This window comes from Acinonyx jubatus, chromosome E4, assembly GCF_027475565.1.
Source record: "Acinonyx jubatus isolate Ajub_Pintada_27869175 chromosome E4, VMU_Ajub_asm_v1.0, whole genome shotgun sequence".
Lineage (NCBI taxonomy): Eukaryota > Metazoa > Chordata > Mammalia > Carnivora > Felidae > Acinonyx > Acinonyx jubatus.
Genome location: NC_069395.1, coordinates 2,508,533 through 2,530,111, shown reverse-complemented (window position 1 = coordinate 2,530,111; position 21,579 = coordinate 2,508,533). Strand labels below are relative to the sequence as shown.

The 21,579-nt window shown below is 58.4% G+C and overlaps 1 protein-coding gene across 9 annotated transcripts in view; it reads left to right on the top strand.

Annotated features, from left to right (window-relative positions):
- ARHGEF11 (Rho guanine nucleotide exchange factor 11) overlaps nucleotides 1-21,579 on the top strand; it is an 86,873-nt gene that overhangs the window by 42,474 nt on the left and 22,820 nt on the right. For 8 of the 9 annotated variants that reach the window (XM_027048336.2, XM_027048334.2, XM_027048329.2 and 5 more), the window contains exons 2-15: nucleotides 1,527-1,541; nucleotides 1,853-1,950; nucleotides 2,845-2,943; nucleotides 8,561-8,610; nucleotides 9,284-9,341; nucleotides 10,059-10,237; nucleotides 10,921-10,992; nucleotides 15,172-15,291; nucleotides 16,697-16,742; nucleotides 17,216-17,292; nucleotides 18,240-18,377; nucleotides 20,021-20,095; nucleotides 20,305-20,406; nucleotides 21,301-21,399. In XM_027048336.2, the coding sequence (XP_026904137.2) occupies nucleotides 1,527-1,541; nucleotides 1,853-1,950; nucleotides 2,845-2,943; nucleotides 8,561-8,610; nucleotides 9,284-9,341; nucleotides 10,059-10,237; nucleotides 10,921-10,992; nucleotides 15,172-15,291; nucleotides 16,697-16,742; nucleotides 17,216-17,292; nucleotides 18,240-18,377; nucleotides 20,021-20,095; nucleotides 20,305-20,406; nucleotides 21,301-21,399 (1,228 nt within the window). The remainder of the gene's footprint in view (nucleotides 1-1,526; nucleotides 1,542-1,852; nucleotides 1,951-2,844; nucleotides 2,944-8,560; nucleotides 8,611-9,283; nucleotides 9,342-10,058; nucleotides 10,238-10,920; nucleotides 10,993-15,171; nucleotides 15,292-16,696; nucleotides 16,743-17,215; nucleotides 17,293-18,239; nucleotides 18,378-20,020; nucleotides 20,096-20,304; nucleotides 20,407-21,300; nucleotides 21,400-21,579) is intronic. The other variant, XM_027048333.2, reaches the window with a different exon arrangement.

Genomic DNA, 21,579 nt, shown 5'->3' with positions numbered 1-21,579 from the left:
AAGGTGGCGCGCCTGCCGAGTCCCGCCTGGGCGGTGGGCCCCGGGGGCAGTGGGGGAACCCGGCAGTGCCTCCCGCTCGGCCACGGCCATGGCCCAGCTCGGGCAGCACAGCCTTCCCCCCGCCCCGCGCACCATACGGAAGCTCTGGGAGGTTCCCGGCAGCAAAATGACATGGGCGGATTTGCATTTCAGCAAGATGACTAGTGCACTGTGGGCAGTTTCCACTCCGCGGCCCTTCTCGGCGCGATTGCGGCTTTTCTTGAATCAACCGTCTCCCGTGTCTTGTCTGGTTTATGTCTTGTTTTGTTCTTCCTTGTTTCTCGTCCTCCATTCCCACGTCACGCTCTCCTGGGCCCCACGCTCTCCTCTCCCTTGGCGTCCTCCTCTCTCTGATCCAAAGATCAGCCAGTAAAAAGCAGTCTCACCTGTCCAGGGAGGAGGGGCGCCAAGATGAGGGGAGAAGACCCCCGTCTTTTAACTTTGAAAGTTATTTTGTTGTGTCATGTGTGTCACTTGAAGAGCTGGCTCCTTCCCGGGATCCAGAACCTAAAGGCTGCAATCGAGAATATGAGTTTCTAGCACCAGCCCTGTGCCCCAGACACGCAGTCTCCTTCCTCAGAGGCAGCCAGTGTGTGTTTCTTTTGTACCCTCCCAAAGGTGTCTTAGATCCTTTGTGCATACGTGAGCGAGCGTCTAAACGCACACGAAGAAATACTCCCCCCCCCCCCCCGCTCTTTTGCCCACTTTTCCCTGGGCTCGTAATCCTGCGCCTTGCTGTTTTCACTCAACACGTCCTGGAGGCCATTCCTTTCCGTCAAGGGCCTTCCCGTCACACGCAGCTGAGCACCCTGCCATCATACTGTCACCGTCACACTGTGGTTTACTCAACCAGCCACCACGTGAACATTTACACCGAGGGCATGTTCTGCCACTGCACACAGCGCCTCCGCTAATGACCTTCTGCCTGGTCACTTGCTGTAGACACGCGGGAGACCCCCTCAGAGGGGCAGCAGGTACACTCTCCTGAATGGGAGAGGCATGGCAGCCGTTGAACTTGCCCTACTGCTGTTGAAGAGAAGATCTGGTTTGGTGATCTCAGTACCTTGAGGTGTTAGGGTCTCACTTAACCTTTGCCGAGCGGGGCGCCTCGGGCTGGCTGCAGGCAGGGGCTCGGTGTGGGCCGGATTTCTACCACCAGACGGGCCAGACTCCAGGAAAAGGGGCGTTTTCAGAGGCTTGGCCATTGCTCTTCCCCTCCCTTCTAGAGAAGCGTATGCTACCCCGCCCAGGTTAGTCCCAGTTCCCCGCCTGGAGGTGCCCGTCTAGAGGGGACGAGACAAAGCCCGAGGTGGGGAGGCGCTCTGCTGCACCCGCCGCCGTCCTCTGCCGGCTGGTCCTGATGCCCCGCCGTCTCGCCCTCCCGTCTCCCTGTCCTTTGCCAGTCGCCGCCTGACACTAACCAGCTTTTGTTTTCTCCCGTCTTTTTCTTGCAACCATCTCCCTGCTGCTTCGTTCTGTTCCGTCAGCCCCATTGCCGCCTGGTAAGAGCCACCAAGCGTGTGTGTCTGTGCGCGGTCTGCTCCCGCCACTCTTTCTTTGTCTCCCGACTCCAGGAAGGGCTCTTGCCCTTCGCGCCTTGCTGGGTATCAGGGAGACCGTGCTTGCCCTGCGGCCCAGGATCTCACATAGGTGGTGTTGCCGGTGGTGTAGACACGGCTGATCTCCCACCAGATTGAGCCGCTTCCAGGCTGAGAGGGGTGGCCTCTCTTCACCCAAGACTCGGGCCCCTTCTAACAGAGCTGCAGGCTGGTCCCTCCCCGCCCGGCTCACCGCTGCTCTCCTTGCCCTGCAGGTTAAGTAGCCTGTCTTTGGGAGACCCGGCGCCCGGACGCAGGCCTTCTTCCCACCTCCGCCAGCCCTCTGACGCCTCTGACGCCTCTGACACAGCAGGTAACCTTGGGGCGCTAACACGCAGACACAGAAGGGGTGCCTTCCCCGGGGGCAAAGCAGCCTTCCCGTCGGGCTCGGCAGTTTGCCGTTTGTACGACTTGTCTCCTCTGTCCATACACCAGCCACGGAAGGGGGATGTTGTCCCTGCTCACAGAGCGGGGGGCCGAGGCACAGAGGGCTTCAGACACTTGCCGAGTGCATAGGCTCGGAGGGGCCGGAGGCAGGCCCGAAACCAGTTGGGTTTAACTCCAAGGTTCCTGCACTGGCCGTTGTGGGACGGGGCCCGGGTCGGCACGCGAGCTCGGTGCTCGGTATGCGGCATCCAGTGCGGTGTGCAGTCCGCGGATCCGGGGCGTGACGTCTGGGGCGCAGCGTGCAGGGTGTGGGGTCCGGTGCGCACCCGTGGGGACGGGGGCACTCGGCAGTCGTGGCTGCCTTTCTTTTCCTCCACATTCTGGGGGCAGACGTGTGTGTGACAAGAGCAGGCTTTCTCTTTCCCTGCACCCTTCCCCGGCTCTGGCAAGGGGCCCGCCCCGGTCGCCCCCCGTGAGCCGCCACCCACCACCCTCGCCAGGCGGGATTTCCCAGCAGACACCTCACTCGGGCCTCAGTCACAGGGCTGCTTCCCTGTCCTGACCCTCTTTGGCCAGCCTCAGCCGACAGACCTAAAGAGACAGACGCCTCAGTGACTGGAGAAGGGTGACTTACACGGGGCGCAAGGTAGCTTCCAGGTGTTCGTTGCTCCGGAGGCCGTCGTGTCATCGCCCTAGTTTTGCTCGGGAAGAGTCTGGGGAGTCGGTTAGTCTGGAAAGGCTTTCTGCGGGAGGACGACCTGGGGCTTTCCCGGTCGATGGTGGCTCCTGATGATCCTTCTCTGTCTGTCACCCTCATCAGGTCTTGTTCAGCGCTGTGTCATCATCCAGAAGGACCAGCATGGCTTCGGCTTCACCGTCAGCGGGGATCGTATCGTCCTGGTGCAGTCCGTGCGGCCCGGTGAGTGCTGCGTCCCGCTGCCCGCGGGGGACGGGAACACCGTGTGGGTAGCAACCGTGTGCGTGACCTGCCGCGTGATTAGAGGACGGGCGTGGGCGCTCCCTGGAGGTGTGGGGAGTGCTGGGCGTGTGTGAATTACTACGAACTGGTCCCCGGGGCCGTCTCGGCAGTGCCGTGCGCCAGACAGAACTCGTAGGGGTCACGTCGCGTGCCCACCTCCCCGTTGGGAAGGGTGAGAATGGCAGGGTGGCCCTGAGGCTGCCGGGCAGATGCCAGGTTGCCACCCGAGGGAGGCCCTCTTACCGGGTCAGAAGGTGCCGTGTGGGGTCGGAGACCCCCGTCTTTGTGCCACCTGCAGCGCCCTACAGTTTGGGACAGCGTGCCGGCCCGGGCGGGTGCGGGTGCCGGGGCGGCCGACGTTAAATAGTAAAGGGCCAGAGAAATGACGTGTGCCAGGCATTCTGGGAGGAGACGGTGCTGGGAACGAATGGTGTTCGGGTGGTTTGTGGTCCAAGCCTCCCTGAGAAGCAGTAGGATTTCGGGAGCAGTCGCAAAGGTGGGAATGAAAGACGGCTGGCAGGATAGGACTCGGGGGGAAGGGAGCAGAGCGGGAGGGCACGTAGGCAGGTCGGTCGAGCCGCCAGTTGCGACTGGAAGAGCCGCCAGCACCTGGAAGCCGTGTCGCCCCCCAGGTAGAGCCGTGCTGGTAAGCGACCCAGGCCGGAGCTGACAAGCGGGAAGGACGTGGGAGCGGGGACGTGTGTAAACCAGTGTCCCTAGGGGGGTGAACTTCAGTGTGGCCGCGGGGGTGGCGCGGGTGACGTGGAGAGTCTAAGGCTTGACAGGTACGGGCTCGGCCCCTGACCGCCACAGAAGCAGGCGTCGCAGTAAAGCGGCTCAGAGCGACGATTTGGTGTCTCCGCACGCGTGAAAGTCGCGCTCTCACCGTACCGTGGTCTCAGAGTGCGGTGGCGTCACGTCTGAGAAAACAACACACGCGCCTTCGTTAAAAACACCTTGTTGCGGGGCGTTCCTGCTAACGAGCGAGTCACAGTCTCTGCCGGAGGGTCTGCCTCGATGTTGGTGGCTGCTAGCTGGCCGGGGTGGTGGCCCCCGAAGCCTGGGGGGGCTGTGGCGATTTCCTGAGATAAGACGATGACGTTTGCCACATCAAGCGACTCTTCCTTTCAGGAATGTCTCTCTGTCATGAGCGCTGCTGTTTGGGAGCATTTTGCTCACAGCACACCTTGCAGAATTGGAGTCCATCCTCTCCACCCTGCTGCTCCTTTAGCAACCGCGCTGATGGGATATTCTCAGTCCTTTACTGTCATTTCAACAGTCTTCACGGCATTCTCACCAGGAGTGGATTCCATCTCAGGAAACCGCTTGCCCTGCTCCTCCCCAGCAAGCACCTCCTCGTCCGCTCGGGTTTTATCCTGAGGTTGCAGCCATTCAGCCCCGTCCTCAGGCCACACTGCACTTGTGCCTGCGCGGAAGTCTTGAACCCTCCGAGTCAGTCTGTGAAGGCTGCCTCTTCTGGTTCCTGTGAATATTGATGTTTTGACCTCTTCCCATGAACCGTGAATGGGCCGAGTGGCATCTAGAATGATGAATCCTTCCCAGAAGGTTTTCAATTTGCTTTGTCCGGATCCATCAGCAGAATCATTATCTAGGGCAGCCACAGCCCTACAAAATGCATTTGTCAAATAATAAGACTCGAAAGTCAAAATGATTCCTTGACGCGTGAGCTGCAGAACGGGTGTTGTGTCAGCAGGCACGACAACACTCGTCTCGTTGTCCATCAGAGCTCTTGGGTGCCTGGGTCATGGTCAAGGAGCAGTAATATTTTGTTTGTTTTTTAAATTCTTTAATGTTCATTTTTGGGAGAGAGAGAGAGAGAGAGCGCGCGCACATGCACACACAGGGGAGCGGCAGAGAGAGAGGGAAACCCAGAATCCAGAGCAGGCTCCAGGCTCTGAGCTGTCAGCCACAGGGCCTGATGTGGGGTTCCAACTCACAGACTGCAAGATCATGACCTGAGCCGAAGTCGGACGCTTAACCAACCGAGTCACCCAGGCCCCTGGAGCAGTAATATTTTGAAAGAAATCTTTTTTTTTCTTCTTTTTTTTTTTCTGCACAGCAGGTCCCAATGGGGGACATAAGATATTCAGTAAGCTATGTTGTAAACAGATGTACTGCCCTCCAGGCTTTGTTGTTCCATTTCTAGAGCACAGACAGAGTAGGTTTAGCGTGATTCTTAAGGGCCCCAAGAATTTGGGAAAGTTCAAGGAGCTTCAGCTTACAGTCACCAGCCGCGTTAGCCCCTGACAAGAGTCGGCCCGTCCTTCGAAGCTTGGGAACCGGGCCCTGACTTGTCCCGTCTGGCCACGAGAGTCCTGGACGGCGTCCCCTTCCAACATGAGACTGTCTGGTCCACACTGAGGATCTGTTGGTGAGCGTGGCCACCCTGGTGAATCCTCTCAGCTGGATCTTCCGGAGAACTTGCCGCGGCTTCTGCATCGGCCCCGGATGCTTCTCCCTGTGCTTCTGTGTCGCGCAGGCGGCTTCTTTCCCGAGACCTCGCGGACCAGCCTCAGCCAGCGTCTCGCCGTGCCCGTGCGGCCTCCTGCCCTCGCTCGGCCTCCGCAGAACGAAGACAGCGCGGGCCTTGCTCTGGACCGGGCTCTGGACCGGGGACGTGGTGCGTGTGATGCTCCGTCCGGACCACTCAGACTTTCTCCGCATCGGCAGTAAGGCCGTTTAGCTTTCTCGTCTTCCGCATGTTCCCTGGAACAGCACTTCTCATTTCCTTCAGGAACCTTCCCTCGCGTTCACAACATGGCCAAGCGTCGGGTGCGGGAGGCCTAAGCGTTCAGTGTATCTGGGCTTTGGACGCGCCTTCCCCCCTGAGCCGAATCGCCGCCAGCTTCCAATTTCAAGCGACGGGCGCGAGACTCTGCCTTTCACTGCACACTCAGCGCCGTTGTAGGTCAGTGATCGGCCTGATGTCACTGCTGCTGTGTCTCAGGGAACAGGGCGGCTGAGGAAGGGAGAGAGACGGGGCACGGCCGTCGGCGGAGCATCTGTCCAGTTCACCGTCTTACAGGGCACCGCTCGTGGTGCCCCCCACACCATCACAGCAGTAACACCAAACGTCACTCGTCGCAGGCGCACCTGGGTGGCTCAGTCGGTTGAGCGTCTGACTCCTGATTTTGGCTCAGGTCATGATCCCATGGTTGTGGGATCAAGCCCCGCATCGGGCTCTGCACTGAGCATGGATCCTGGATCCTGCTTAGGATTCTCTCTCTCCCTCTCCCTCTGCCTCTCTCCCCTGGGTGCGCACACACGCGCTCTCTCGCACGCGCGCACGCTCTCTCTTTCCCTCAAGAATAAAAATACAGGTTAATGTAAATAAGTTTTTTAACCTAAAAAAGATCACTCGTCACAGATCACCATAAAAATATAATAACAGAAAAGTTTTAGATATTGTGAGAATCACCAAAATGTGGCACTGAGACAGGAGGTGAGCAAACGCTGCTGGAAAAATGGCACCGACAGACTTGCTCGACGCTGGTTCCCGCAAACCTTTCATTTGTTTAAGGTTTTTGTTTAATGTTTTTATTTATTTTTGAGACAGAGCATGAGCGGGGGAGGGGCAGAGAGAGAGGGAGACACAGAATCCCAAGCGGGCTCCAGGCTCCGAGCCGTCAGCACAGAGCCCAACGTGGGGCTCGAACTCACGGACCGCGAGATCATGACCTGAGCCGAAGTCGGACGCTTAACCGACTGAGCCACCCAGGCGCCCCTCCCGCAAAACTTTCATTTGTAAAACCCACTGCCTGCAAAGTACAGTAAGACAAGGTGTGCCCATGAGCAGGCTAGCATTTCACACTAAGTACATTGCAAAGTGGGAAGAAAAATAGACTTTAAGTAATTTTGAGGAAATAGCTGGGATTTGTTTATGGGAAAAGTAAAAAGAGAATTTCAAATTCATGACCAAAATGAGGTCTGTAGATCACACGAGGATATAAATAATTGCAGCTCAGATGTTTGGGAGTTAACTTGTGTCTGTGGGGCTTGTTTTCCTGTCCGAGGACAGAGCTCTGAAGAGATACTTCTGTTCTCTGCTTCCGTGTTGTCCCTGCTGCTGGACAGGGGAGACGGAGCTGGTGGGGACAAAATGCTCGTCCTTCACCTCTGCGGCCTGCGGTCCCTCGGGTGCAGCTCAGCCCTCTTACATGTCCCTGCCCTGAGGCCCAAGCAGAGTCGGACCCAGAGTTAAGGGGTGTGTCTGTCCATGTGTGTGTCTGTGCACGGGTGTCTCTGCACACGTGTGTGTGCATTTGGGGCAGGAGACAAGGAGAGCCTACATTGGCATCAGCGTTGACCTCTCGGGAGTAACGAAGTGGTTGTTACGGTCTTTCCCTGACCTTAGGCTTCTCTAGTTCAGTTTCTCAGAGTGTGGTTGGTGCCCTGCCGACGTCAGAGTCACCCGGACCCCAGGATGGCTGCCACCCTCGTCCTGAGCCCACGGCCACAATTACTGAATCACTCTCTACCAGGGGGCCAGGGGTCATGCCTTTGAACACATCCCCCAGTGACTCATGCTCACTGAGGCTTGAGAGCTTCTCCGGTTCCTTTACTCTGGAGACTGTTTTTTTTTCCGAATCACTAAGTTACTAGAAATCACCACGTGTGTTTCCTACTTTCTTTCCCACCTTTGGTTTCCAGACACAGGGTAGAGCATTTCACGCTCCTTTCGAGTCCTCTTCTGTAAATAGCACGCTGGAGACGAGGGCGTAGTCTTGAGTCCCGTATTGAAAAGCCAAACTGGGACGCAGTCAGCGCTGTAGAATCTCTTTTTAGACCAGAAACATCTATGTGTGCTTTGTGGGAGTTTTGTTTTGATCAGATGAGTGCAGCTCACAGATTGAATGATCATCTGGGGCAGATTCACGAAAACAGTCTTCATGCCGCTCGTTAGCTAGCCTCAGCTTTCGTGTTTCTTATGCTTCCTGGATGTAAATCAGACCAGGACTGAGTCATGGAAAACCACACGGCAGTCACAGCCAGCGCAGCCTCTGGCCAAGGGGCAGTGTCTCAGTAAGTCTCAATCAGAAGCTCTTAATGTGGCGCATTTTAAAGGGAGGAACTAAATAGCCTGAAACAAATTTTGACAGTGAGTGACCATGACCATCTTTATTGATATGAACCCCAGGATACCCCTGAACCCTTCAGGGCTTCAGAAGGATGCTTGGAAACCTCATTTTTATCCTTTTGTCCATATTCCTGTTAATAACTATCATTATGCTAACAGTACAGTTGATACGGTAAACCCATCCTTCCCACTGGATCATAGGAAGTAGCTCTTACTGGTCTGGGACATCCAGACACATTCGAATAAAGCGCACGCCCACTCCCCGGAGCCCGGCCTGCCTCTCCAGCACCGTGGTCTGGCCGCTGGAAGTCTGGTCACTGGAGCAAGACAAGAGGCATCCCCGGCATTTGAGGTCCTGACACAAGGGGCTGAGAAGACAAGTCGGAGGGACCGCAGGGCAGGGTCAGTGACCTCTGGGGAGGGTGGCCGGGCTCTGCTGACCAGGTCGTCTCCCTACAGGAGGGGCAGCCATGAGAGCTGGTGTCAAAGAAGGCGACCGGATCATCAAAGTGAGTGCCCCTCCCCTTCTGTCTGGCACCTGCACCCTCCAGCCTCGCTGCCACCGGGGGCCCCCGGGTTGGGGGTGGGGCCACGAGAGGAGCCGGGGTGTGCCTGGCAGCAGGGGCAGCCTCTAGGAGCCCCATCCTTGGCCCTTCTTGACTCTAAGCAACCGAGCTTCTGGGATGGGTTTTATCTTTCCATTCATTTAACAAACAACAAAAATACAGTTAAGACGGAGAGGCTGAGGCCAGCGAGGGGCCCAGTGCCTTAGGATTCCGTCCCCACACTGCACTGACCTGAGGTCCTGGCCAGCTGCCACCTACTGTCACCTGCCCGCCCTGTCCACCCAGCACAGAGTCCTAGACGTGCTTAGGAGATCCTAGACGAGGATATCCCTCGGTCCTCTCGTGAAGAGGACACAGGCTGGGGCAGGTGACAGGAGTGTGGGCAGGAAGCTGGTATGGAACCTACCAGAAATAACAGATGAAGCTGCAGGTCTCATCCCTGGATCCTCACAGACTGACTGGGAGGACAGAATGTACAGCAGATGAGAACAGAGCAAACAAGTGACCGGAGGTGTCTGGAGAGCACTGGAAAATGGCTTTGAAGGAGTGACATTGCGAACTTGAGAAGGATTCTGTGCATCCATCTGGTTACTTAATAGCATCTGTCCCCCAACAGGTGAACGGCACCATGGTGACCAACAGCTCCCACCTGGAGGTGGTAAAGCTTATCAAATGTGAGTTGGAGAGAGCCGAGCACAGCAAGTAGGGGAGCAGGTGGGCTGTGGGGCAGGCCCCTTGACCCGGAGCCTCCTTTGTATGTGACAGAGGCAGCCGGGGTCACGTCTTTAAACCTGATCCGCTGGGCCTGCCCCCGTTCCCTGTGGTCACTGCACGTGCAGACAGTGGCCTCTTGTCTCCCTACACGCCCATGTGGACCGTATCCATATCAGGCCCCTCCAGTACCATTCACTGCCTGTCCCCCCACAGACAGCCTTTCTCATTGGTTTCCTATCTGCGGGGGAGGGAAGCAGAAACACCCTGTTTGTAGCCAGGAAGACACAACAGTCAGGCCTGCCCAGGTAATGAAACAGAAGCAACAGATTTGAGGAAAGAGTTGGTGGGTGGGCCAAGGGGGCGGGGGGTTAGCTTCCACGTGCCTCCTGTGTGCCAGGGGCTTGACTGAATGACACGAGAGCTGGACAGGTGGCCGCTGGGGAGTACGGCCACGTATCCCTGTGGGACTGTGGTTGAGCGTTCCACGTGAAGGAAGGGAAGGAACGCAGGGCCAGTGAGCTGGGATTAGGGATGACAGGGCGTTAAAGTGCAGAGAATTTTATCTGCAGAATTTTAAGCTCCGCGCAAGGAGAAGGAGGACCCCCTCTGTAGCTTGAGTGTCTGCCGTCCAGAACAATGTGCCGCGAGCAAGCCTCTCCTTGTCTGTCTTCCTCCAGCTGGTGCCTACGTTGCACTGACCCTCCTGGGCTCTTCCCCCTCATCCGTCAGCGTCTCTGGGCTGCAACAGGACCCAGCCCCAGCCGGAGCCCCCCGAGTCGCCCCCACGGTCCCACCGCCTCCTCCGCCTCCGCCTCCGCCCCCTCCACAGCACATCACGGGGCCCAAACCACTGCAGGTGAGCTCCCCTCCTCAGCTGTCATCCGTGGGGAGGAAAGCAGGTTGTAGCTCAGTGTTCTGGTGAGAAGACAACCCCGAGATCCGTGAAGCCTGTCAGAAAGCAGAGCAGAGAGAGGCTGGCTGCAAGAAAGTGGCCACTGCATCCTTAGTGTCCCCCTTCCACGCAAACGCGTGGTCTTTCCAGACAGCAGTGGGCTCGTGCCTCCTAAATGGGGGAGACCCCGAGGAGGCCCTCAAGGGCCCTGCTCCACAGCTCCCCCGCACTCCCAGCCGTTGCTGCAAGACCGTGGAATACACTGGGGAGGAGGGGGACATGGAGCCCTGCTGTAGGCAGAGAATTGGGAAAGGACAGACACCAGGAGGGGGCGGACCCGGGACAGGAGCTAAGAGGACGGAGAGGGCGTAGTTGGGAGACGGGACGGGACCTCCAGTGGGGAGGAAGGCAGAGCAGAAGTCCCAGGAGACTTGGGAGCCGTTGGACAGCAGAGGTGGTTACGGCCAAGGCTTCTGGGAAACTCCGCAGTAGAAGCCCTGAGGGAAGTGAGGGGCCGAGTGTCACTCCCACGCCTGCGCGGCCCAGGCTGCTGTGGTGGCTTTTCTCGCCTGAGAAATCAGCAGGTAGAGGAGAATTAAGCCGCGGGGCTGTTCCCAGCCCTCACCTGTCCTATGCTCCGTTCCCAGGATCCCGAATTCCAAAAACATGCCACCCAGATCCTTCGGAATATGCTGAAGCAGGAGGAAAAGGAGTTACAGGTAAGGCCCCTGCTCAGGGCGACTGGCCGCGGCTGTAGTGAAACCCGCAGCCAAGTGCACGACCTCACTCCGGGCGCGCAGCCCGTCATGGCCAAACCCTACCTACCAGCTGGACCTCGTGGGCCGTGGGATTCGTGACTGCGCAGCCCGGCTGAGAAGGGGAATAGGGACCAGAGCACCTGGTCAGGTCGGAGTAGTAGATCCGCAGGCCCCACGCCAGCAGGTGACGGGCGAGGAGAGCACAGCCAGGGAGCACCAGAACTGAGCAAGGCCTCGGGCTCCCTGGGGAGGGAGGCGGGGCGGGTGGGGGCCCCGTCGGTGGGAGGGGTGCAGAGTGAGGTTCAGGCGGGGGCGGGGGTGATGCGCTCTCACTGTGGCGGGCAGCCAGGTCCTGGCCCGGCCCCTCCATTTCAGTTCACGTTGCCGTGAGCGTTCGCTGCACGGAAAGCCCTGTTGTTGGGCAGCGTTCAGAGACCGAAAGATGAGGCGCGTCTTGCCCTCGACGCGACTGTGCTGACAGAGGAGATTTGTAGCACGATGGGCCAGTTGGTAGGGGACATGGAAGAGAGCAGTTGGTGAATGACAGGAGACGCAGGGACACCAGAGAGAGGCCTCCAAGAGGGACTTCTGTGGGTGGAACCAATGCAGAGGGACCGCGGTGAACGGACCGCGTCAGCCAAAGGCATGCACACGTGAAGACGCACTCCTGGGTTCAGCGGGCATGGAATCTGTGTGGCGGGGTGGAGCACAGCGATGTCGGCACAGAGACAAATGAGAGATGCTCTTTCCTCGTGGCGCTTGTACTCCAGCAGAGGGTTGGCGGATGAAGGGAGGTACGGCTTCCCCCACGTTATAATGCGTAGAGGTACTTAAGTGTGTTCGTGTCACGCGGTGATCAGGACAGGCCTACACATCAGGAGAAGAGAAGTCACAGTCCAGAAATTAAACCGTACAAATATAGTCAGTTGGTTTTTGACAGATGCCAAGACCATTTAGTGGACAGAGTCCACAACCAGTGCTGGGCCACCTGGCCGTCCGCACGCAGAGAACGGACACGGACCCATACCTCACACGATTCCCAGAATTCATTCCAAACCGCTCGAAGACTCACATGTAAGAACTAAAACTATTTTTTGAAACTGCAAAACTCTCGGGGCGCCTGGGCGGCCCAGTCAGTTAAGCATCTGACTTCGGCTCAGGTCGTGATCTCAGGGTTCATGGGATTGAACCCCACACTGGGCTCTGTGCCGACAGCATGGAGACCGCTTGGGATTCTCTCTCTCTCTCCTCTCTCTCTGCCCCTCCTCCATCTCGCACATATGCTCACTACCCCCCTCCTCTCAAAATAAATAAATAAAACTTAAAAAGAAAACATAGGTATGAGTCTTCACGACCTTGGATTAGGCAACGTTTTCTTAGGTAAAACACCAGAAGTAGAAACAGCGAAAAATATAAAATAAAATAAATTGAACTTCATCCAAATTCAGAACCTTCGTGCATCAAAGAACACTGTCAAGAAAGTAAAAAGACAGCCCGCAGAATGGAGAAAATACTAGCAACTCATATATCCAGTAAGGGCCTAGTACCAGACTGCGTAAAGGACTCTCAAAACTTAATAGTAAAAAAGACACGTGAGCGCCTTAAAAGTTGGCCAAAGATTTGAATAGTCAGTAAAGAAAACGTAGAGATGGCCAATAAGCTCGTGAAAAGACGCTCCACATCATCAGTCGTTAGGGTGATGCGATCAAAGCCCCACAGCACTGCTCCGCACCCATTAGGGTGGTTAGAGCCAGAATAACAGAAAATAACAGTTGTTGGTGACAGTAGCCTGTGTATTTTGTCTGCATGCTCGTTATCCTCATCTGTTCCCACCATTGCCGGGGGGGACGTGCAGGCACGCAGCCGCTGTGGAAAACGGCTTGGCAATTCTTCCAGATCCTACACGCAGAGGATCGCAGATGCATCGATTCCACTCCTGGGTACAACCCGAGAGGACTGAAAACACACATCCAGGCAGAAACCTGCACGTGAACGTTCTTCGTACCATTGGTCATAACGGCCCCAAAGTGGAAACAAGCCAAAAGTTGTTGGTAAACGGAGGTGGTCTGTCCGTACTCAGCCATAACAAGGTCGGACACACGCTGCACCACACGGGGACCCCGAACACGTGTTGCTCGTGAGAGAGCCAGGCACAGAAGGCCACAGGCTGTAGGATGACATTTACGTGCAAGTCCCAAATAGGGAAGTCTGTAAAGAGAGAAAGTAAATTAGTGGTTTCGGGGGTGGAGGAGGGGAGAGGTTGAGAGTGACCGCCGTCCTGTCGGGTGGTAGCCGCGTTCGGGAATTCCACGGCGGCTTGTATGCTCTGCGAAGGCGCTCCAGGCCACTGAATTGGGCACTTTAAAACGGTGAGGGTTACGTTACGTGAATCACGTGTCAACAGTTTTTACAACGGTTTTTGAGGGCACAGAAGCCCAAAAGAAGGAATAATCATGCCGTAATCAGAGCAGGCTTCCTGAGGTGGCCCTTGAGTTTGGGTTCGGTCTGTTTCACTCTGGAACGTACTTTGGGCCTAGAATTCCGTCTGAGCTTGGGGTTTATTCTGAAGACCGTGGGATTGGTCAGGGTTTTGAATGGGAATGATCACACCTCCAGACCAGCAGTCTCCACGGAGATGCGTGTTCTGTGCGTGGACACACCAGAAGGCCACGGGGAGCCACGGGGACATCTCAGAGGCAGAGGAGCGGGGCGGGTCCAGGGGCAGGAAATGAAGGTCAGCTTCGGTTGACCGTGCGACGTTCAGATAAAAAGGCCGTGGACCCGGCCGGTGGACGTGACAGGGTTGAGCCTCAAGGGAGAGGGCAGGGTTGGGACAGAGGTTCAGGCATCCTCAGCCCGAGCTGGTAGTTAAAAGTGGGGACCGGGTGGTGTCACCCAGGGTGCCGGGGCCAGAGGAGGAGAGCGCGCAGGGATAGAACGTGATGCTCCGGTGCTCTTACTGCACACGCACCCACCCGCCCGTAACATCGCTGCTATGGTTGCTGTTGCATTCAGATTTCAATTATCTGTCCTCCTCCCTGCGGGACTGAGTTCCTTAAAGGCCAGGGCCACGCCACGTGTCCCTGCATATGCGTGTCCTACACTGGCATGGCTGGCACGCAAGGCGGGGTGGAGACCAGGCGAGGCTGCGGGCAGCTGTGAGGGAGGGTGGGGGGCACCGGGGCGGCTGTCCGAGGAGGGGGCACTGGAGAGGTGACGGCTGGGGCCAGGCCTCTGGCTTTGGCCTTGGGTCATCGGGCTCCTTGGAGGAGTAGCAGTCAGATCATTTGCGGGCAGCAGGGTCTGGCCCCGAGGGTGGACCCGTGTCTGGAGGTGTGTCCGTGGATGGAGGGTGAAAGGGCTGAGGGTAGTCATAACTGACGGAAGGGCTCGTGTGCTCGCAGGATGGGGGGAAGGAGCCACTGGAGGGGAGCCCGAGGGCATGAGCAGCGTCTCAGCAGAGTCCGGGGAGCTGGAAGCAGGGCTTCTCCAAGGGCCGGGCCCGGGATGTGATGTCGTGTGCTGGGCGGCTCGGACGGGATGGAACGAGAAGTGGGGGGTTGTAAAATGCGGTTGGCAGGTGGCAGGGGGGGCCTCAGATGAGCTTCGAGAACGTGTGCACCCACCATCTTGTTTAATTGCGAGCCAACACTTCCTTCCAGAGTGAAATTACAGTAGCTGCTCCCGCTGAGTCCTCATGGACGCTATGGCGTTCAGGTCTCCCAGCTGTCCCCGTTTTATCCGCGAGGACCCGGTCCAGCTTGCGGGTCTACGCAGCTAGTGAGCACGGGTGGCAAAGTTCAAGTCCAGCCTCCCCGAGCACACAGCCCAGGCTGTAAGCGCGCCGGGTGAGCGTCCAGCCGGGCACGCACATCCGGCTGCTCCACGGGGACGCTGTGCATCCGCCCTGGAGCAGGAGAGGGAGAGACTGCCCGGGCCTTCCTGCCGTCCCTCTCCAGCATCGCCTGCGCCCTCACCGCCTCCACACCTCCCCCTCCTCCTAACGTGCGTCTCCCGAAGGCAGAGAGCTCCCATCTCTTCTCTTTGTTGTGGGGTGACTCCCCGTTCCCTGCCCCCGTGAGTTGTCTGTCCTCCACTAACCACCTTCTGCCTTCCCCCGTCACCCTCGCCCATCCCCAGCGGATCTGCGAGGTGTACAGCCGGAACCCCGCCAGCCCGCTGGAAGAACAGATGGAGGGCGCCCGGAGGCGCGTCACTCAGTTACAGCGGAAGATCCAGCAGGAGACGGGTGGCTCTGCGGTGAGTGACGCAGGCTGGGCTCCAGGCGGGTGCCGCGCAGACGGCCGGGGGCAGAGCACGGAGAGCCGGATGGGCTTCTGGAGCCATGCAGGACCCGGGGCTGACCAGTAAGCGTCCAGGACTTTACAGGGAACGGAGGGCAGCAATTCTTTCTTTAGCGCCAAAGGGCCCCTTCCTGCCCCCGATGAGCCTGTGGCGGAAGGAAACACGCACGAACGAAGTCGGGCCCTTGGCTTCAGTCTCCCTGTCACCTGCTCCCCAGTGCTGTCCTTGGAGCTGACGGTCGTCCCTGAGCGATCTCACACGGCGCACGTCTGGAGGCTCCTTTCAGCCCCCGTCCCAGCACTTTGCACATCAGCCCAAGTGAGGGACCCACAGCGCTGACCGTTTTGCGTAAACGGAGTTGCCAGAGAGGAGTGTCCTTACCTGTCCTCGTCAAGGGCTTTGTTATTAGCATCCGTCTGAATCTCCATCAGGCCTTAACTCTTTGGGTAAATAAGAAGGAACCCGCCAGAAACTTTAAGATCTCCAAGGATAGTTTTGCCAAAGCTGGTAGAACTTGTTGGAGGATGACCTTCTTCTTTAGAGCATCCAGATCAAAATGTCTGGGAACCGCAGGCTAGTCAGATTTGAACCGTTGTGTCTTCTGAAGGACAGTCAGTGTCGCATGGCTGGTAGGAGCTCAGGTTCTGTGCTCGCCTTCTGTAAGACTTGGGCAGGCTCCGTACTTCCCGGGAGGCTCGGTGTCTTTGTCTGTAGAACGGAGGTCACAGCAGGGCCTGCTGGAGCGGGGCGGTATTGCGGGAGAGAAGCATGCCCCTGCCACTGTCCACACCCGTGTGCTCTGCGGGGCGGTGGGTCGGGTCGCCAGCCCCGGCGTCAGTTTTCCTGCTGTGTAGCTTGGGCACGTCACGTGAGGTCTCTGGGCTCCTCAGTTATGGCAGAGAGCTGTCCCTGCCTCGGGCTTCCCGAAAGCCTAGACGAGATCTAGAAGGGCGGGCTTCCCGAGCAGCCAAGCTCTGTCACCATAGTCCCATCCCCCCAGCCCCGTCCTGTCTGTCGGTCAGCGGCAGTTAGAGGCCAGCCAGCCCTCCTCCGCTGCCCTCAGTCACCAGCTTTCCTGGCGGGAAGCTCCTTCTGCGTCCAGCCCAACCGAGGCAGTAGATGCTTTGAGGTCCGGGGCGGCAAATCCGTGGGTTTGAAGAATTTCTCCGCTTCCACCATCCTCCCGACTACCCACGATGCACTGGCTCCCCAGTCTGGGCATTTTTAGGCAACAAATCAGAAGCAGCCGCTCACTGCGGCAGATACTCTCTGCGGAGATGAGGGAAGGGGTGGCTGGAGGAGGAAACAAGTAGGAGAGAGGCTTGCAGAACTTGCCACCCTCGGCACCTTTGTTTTTTAGGACCTGCTGTCCCTGTACGGTGACACCGGCCAGAGGTCGTCAGAAGGTAAGTCGGCCCAGCTCTCCATACTCTGGTCCAGGTTCCTTACTCACTGTCCCCTCCCCCTGGGGCAGGTTCAGGAAAGACTGACTGGAGGCCCTGCTCCGGGCACAAGCATAGGGAGAGAAAGCGACATCCACGCACAGGGGCAGCGGGGGGCGGCTCAGTCGGTAGACGGCAGTGCGTGACCGCAGCACCGACGGCTGCGGACCAGAGAGGAACTGTGATGACAGCAGTCAGGCCCTTGGGAGGCCACACTGGGGTCAGGGGCAAGACTCTCGGTGATCTGGCACAGCAGAGTCTCATTCCGGGACTGACGTGGCCCGGGCACAGGCACACTGGTGGGTGAGAGCCGGGTGTAGAGCATCTGACCTGAGGGAAACGCGGAAAGGAGGGAAGGTGGCACGTCGCCCCCCTACCCTGCCCACGGGCCCCCCAGGCCATGATGCCACCTTCCGTGTCATCTGTCTCCTTCCCAGGCCGGCTCTCTCTGGATTCCCAGGAGGGGGACAGCGGCTTGGACTCTGGGGCAGAGCGCTTCCCCTCCCTCGGCGAGGTGAGTGCCCACAGGGGGCCAGCCCCGTCTGAAACCACCGTCGGCGTCCGCTCTCCGGGCACCCACAGGTCCTGCCGTCTGTGCACGCTCCCAGCTCCAAGGGTTCTCGTCGCTGTGCTCTGGGCACGGAAGGGGCTGCACGTGCGCCCTGCGTGCGGGGCTGTCGGAGCCGCCTTCCGTTCTGTAAAGAATCGGCGGAGGAAGGCGGACGACGTGTGGGGAGCCTCTGGGCGTGAGGGAGCAGAGCCTGTCCGCGAAAACCGCGGCCTCACCGCACACACGGGTCTCCCTCTCAGGTGGACACCCCGAGCCGGCCGAGGCAGAGCGGCGGCCCCTCTCTCTCTCACAGACCTCACTGTCCTTGAACAGCTCATCTTTTCTGCAGCGGTCAGAAGACTTGGTTCTGGCCTAGCGTTACCTCCCAGCTGTTCTCTATTTGCATATGTAAATTGCAGATATAAACTTGCAAGCTGAAAGTGCAAGTGAACAGAAGAAGTAATCGTGATGTCTGTAAGACACCTGCTGAGCCAGGTTAATTAACACACTTACACCGTAATTCTAAGTAATAGTTGGAATTGTATTAGCGTGTCCTTACAGGACCCAGGATGCGTTCCAGGTATCCTGACGGCCGGGTGTCAGAGAGGCGACCTGGCTTAGAGAGGAAGGCTGTGGGCTGGGTTGACTCCAGGGAATACCCGTGGCTGGGTCCCGACCTTCAGCAAATCTCATGACCTTCCCGAGTCTTGGTTTCCTTATGTGAGAAGCGGGAGGAGAGGTAGTATCTGCCTCAAAGGGCGGTTGTGAGCATCGAGCCCGGTGCGCCTAACGCGGGCCCAGAGTCGTGGCAGGCGCGGAGGAAGCACTGGGGAGTGCGCGTGCGCCACCGGGCATGGGCCTCACCACACGAGCAGAGCGTGAGTTTCTGGATGGGCTCTCTGTTCCTCTAGGTGCTGAAGAATCGGAACTCGGCACTGTCAGACCCTGGGCTGGACAGTCCCCGAACCTCCCCTGTGATCATGGCCAGGGTGGCCCAGCACCATCGGCGGCAGGGCTCGGACGCACCGGTGCCCGGCGCCAGCGACCAGGTGAGGGGTCCAGAGCCCCCTGTGGCTCTCCCTCCCCTCCTCCCCTCCTTCAGAACCACATTCCAGTGCGTGGCCTGGACCCCTCTGGCCACACCTGCTTCCTGATAGACTTTTGCCTAGAGAACAAGACGGAAGGACGAACGTGGCTTGAGTGGATGTTTGAACGCTGTCTCGGGCTGTGTGAAGACGGTGAATACGTGTGCAGGGAAGGGAAGGACGCCCGAGGGACAGACAGCTGTCTGTGTACAGCAACAGATAGATTTGTGCAGTCTTTCTCCCGAACACTACTCCTCAGTTTTCTCTTTCTGCAGCAAAATCTTATTCTTATTTGGCACCCTGGTACCACAAACAGGTAAAAGCTCAGCTCCCCCGGGACCTGAGCCCGTCAGCATCCCCCCTACCCCAGGGCAAGTCCTGTGGCCCCAGGGTCCTGAAAACCTGATTTGGAAGCGCTGCCCCCAAGAATAGAACCAGGAGGGGAGACCCGGGAAGAGGGCTCTGGGCTCAGCGCAGAAAGCTTGCCGAGGGTCTGGGCTGTCGAGGGCCCAGAAGTGGCCATCCGCCATCCCTGGGGATCCTGGACCCCGAGGGATGCAGAGACCCGGGTGTTACAGGAGAGGAGGCAGCCCAGGATGTGTCTGAGAAATACAGAGGCAGCTGCCCCCACGTTCAGTCTGCCCGGGCCTCGCGTTTTCATTTGTCAGTGAGCGCCACGCTGATCTCTGACGTACCTTCTGGGTCTCACGTTCTTTGACTCTGTCATTCTGAGCAAAGAGTCTGCGAATAGCAGGAGAGCAGGGTGAGTGAGTTTTTGGAAGGCGCTGTCAGGAAAAACCCCTTGAGCGAGTCGGGTGGGAGGGCATGTTAGGCCTGGAAGAAAGTGGGCAAAGTGGGCGTTAAGTGGTCCAGACGGGCTCCAGAGCAGGGCCTGTGTTGGGGAATGCCTGGAAATGAGGCAGATTGAATTCAGTGGAAAACATTGGTAGAAAAGCTTTGGAAGTTCATGGAACCTTCAGGAGAAAGCTTGTCCAGTGAAGCGTCTGACACGTCTGTGCAGAATGAACTCTCGTTGTACCTGACACGGACCACACACCAGTTAGGGGTTGGGCTTCTAGTAAAACAGGCGTGAGGAGGAAGGGGAGAATGCCATGCTCAGAAGTCTGGAATTTAGGCAGGTGGTGGAGGCCTGCCGTAGACCCTTGAGCCGGCTGGGGGAACGGTCAGCTCCGTCCCATCCTGCTCAAGGAGGCAGAGATGGCTCCAAGCTGTCCTGTGACGGAGACCGGGCCACCGTGGGCACCGTGCTGGACGTGGACATGGCCGCCGAAGGGACCAACAGAGCCCCAGGCCGCGGCGGCAGGAGCTGGCACTGCGTCCCAGGGTCTTTCGCAAACAGGAAGAGCGCCTTCTCTCACTTCCTGTCTCCGCATGCACATGCCCAGGCCTCCCCACCCAGAGGAACTTGACTCCGGGCGCTGGAGACTGTGGTCTGCCCTCTGAGACCAGGGGAGGTGGGGAGATGCCAGCGCTCTCGCCAGACACACACGGTCCTCCTCACCGGTGCCATGCCGTCACCACACAGATGTGGTGTGGGGCCTGGATCCGTGTCCCCTGACCTCCCTGCATCTGGACTCTCTCTGCAGGGCACAGACCAAAGCCCAAAGCCTTTAATTATTGGCCCAGAGGAAGACTGTGACCCGGGTTATTTCAACAACGAGGTAACGGTTCCCTGACTCCCTGCTTTCGTCATTGTCGCACTGGCTGCTGTTGACTAGAAGCCGTTAGACCCACACCGGCCGTGAGGGGCACAGGGTGGGCGCCGAAGCTTGCAGACCCGGGCGACGGGGGACGTGGGGCGAGGCCGCAGGCCATGCTGCTGTATCCTGCCTCTGCGCACCGCAGCCACGCCCGTGCGTCTGCCTTCCAGAGCGACATCATATTCCAGGACCTCGAGAAGCTGAAGGCCCGGCCAGCCCACCTGGGGGTTTTCCTGCGGTACATCTTCTCTCAGGCGGACCCCAGCCCGCTGGTAAGTCCGATCCGTGGGCGCCGGCAGGCAGCTCGAGGACAGAGGCAAATAGGGAAGAAGGTGCGGGTCAGGCGGGAGGGACTGTGCCCCATCAAGCACGTCCGGAGTGTAGGGAGGCGCGGGGAGAGGGAGGCCAGGGGAGCCGCCATCATTCTCGGTCCGCTTGGAGGAGACGGTCATCCTGGAGTCATGAACCCTGAGGACGTGAGAGCCTGGCCTTGCAGACACGAGACCTTACCACAGGGAGGCTTAGCGGAGGGGCAAGGTGACAAAGATGACAGCGGGCTGTATGGGAAAGGGGCGCCCTGGGACAGGGCTCGGGGCCAGCGGCCTCAGCAGCTTCTTTCCTGCTGCTCAGCCGCTCGGAAGGGGATGGGCACGAGGGGACGGTGTCGTGTTCCTCAGGAGGCACAGAGCACTGTTTGCCTTCGGGGCCAGGAGCACCGGTGTGTGGGACCCAAGTGCTGTGTCCCAGAGACTCCGGGGTGAAGTCCGGGCACATCACAGACAGAAGTAGAACACCGGCCCGTAGAACACAAGATACAGACCAGCACGAGGCAAAATGCCGAGTGTGGAGGACGCACAGATAGGGTGCCTGTGTTGCAAGCGGGTGGGCAGAACTCAGAGGGTTCTGAGACTCCAGGCCAGGGTTTCTCCGCCCCAGCGTGGTGATGTTGAGCTGTAGGAGTTTTTGCTGGGGGGCCGTCCTGTGCATCTTCCCATCTCAGCTGCGCCACTAGGCTCTGCCCACTACGTGCCCCAGCACCTCTCCAGGGAAGGGTCACAGGTGTCTCCAGGCACCTCCTGCTCATTGTCCCTTGGAAGCAAAATCACTGCTCCACGGAGGGGGGCCACTGAGAACCACCGCTCCAGCCCCCTTCTCTCTCCTCCTAGCTTTTTTACTTGTGTGCCGAAGTTTATCAGCAGACAAACCCCAAGGATTCCCGAAGCTTGGGAAAAGACATCTGGAATATTTTCCTAGAGAAAAACGCGGTAAGGCAGTCGTAGATTGAATTACAATTTTACTGTACTCCTGGGGGCCACTCGGAGCAGAGGAAAAATGAAGCCATACATTCAGACTGGATGGAAACCGTTCTTCAGGAGAAGTTGGGGCTGACGGACGGCTCCTGGGTCCTGTTCCCGGCCCTGCCCTCAACCCTGAGCTCCTCTCCT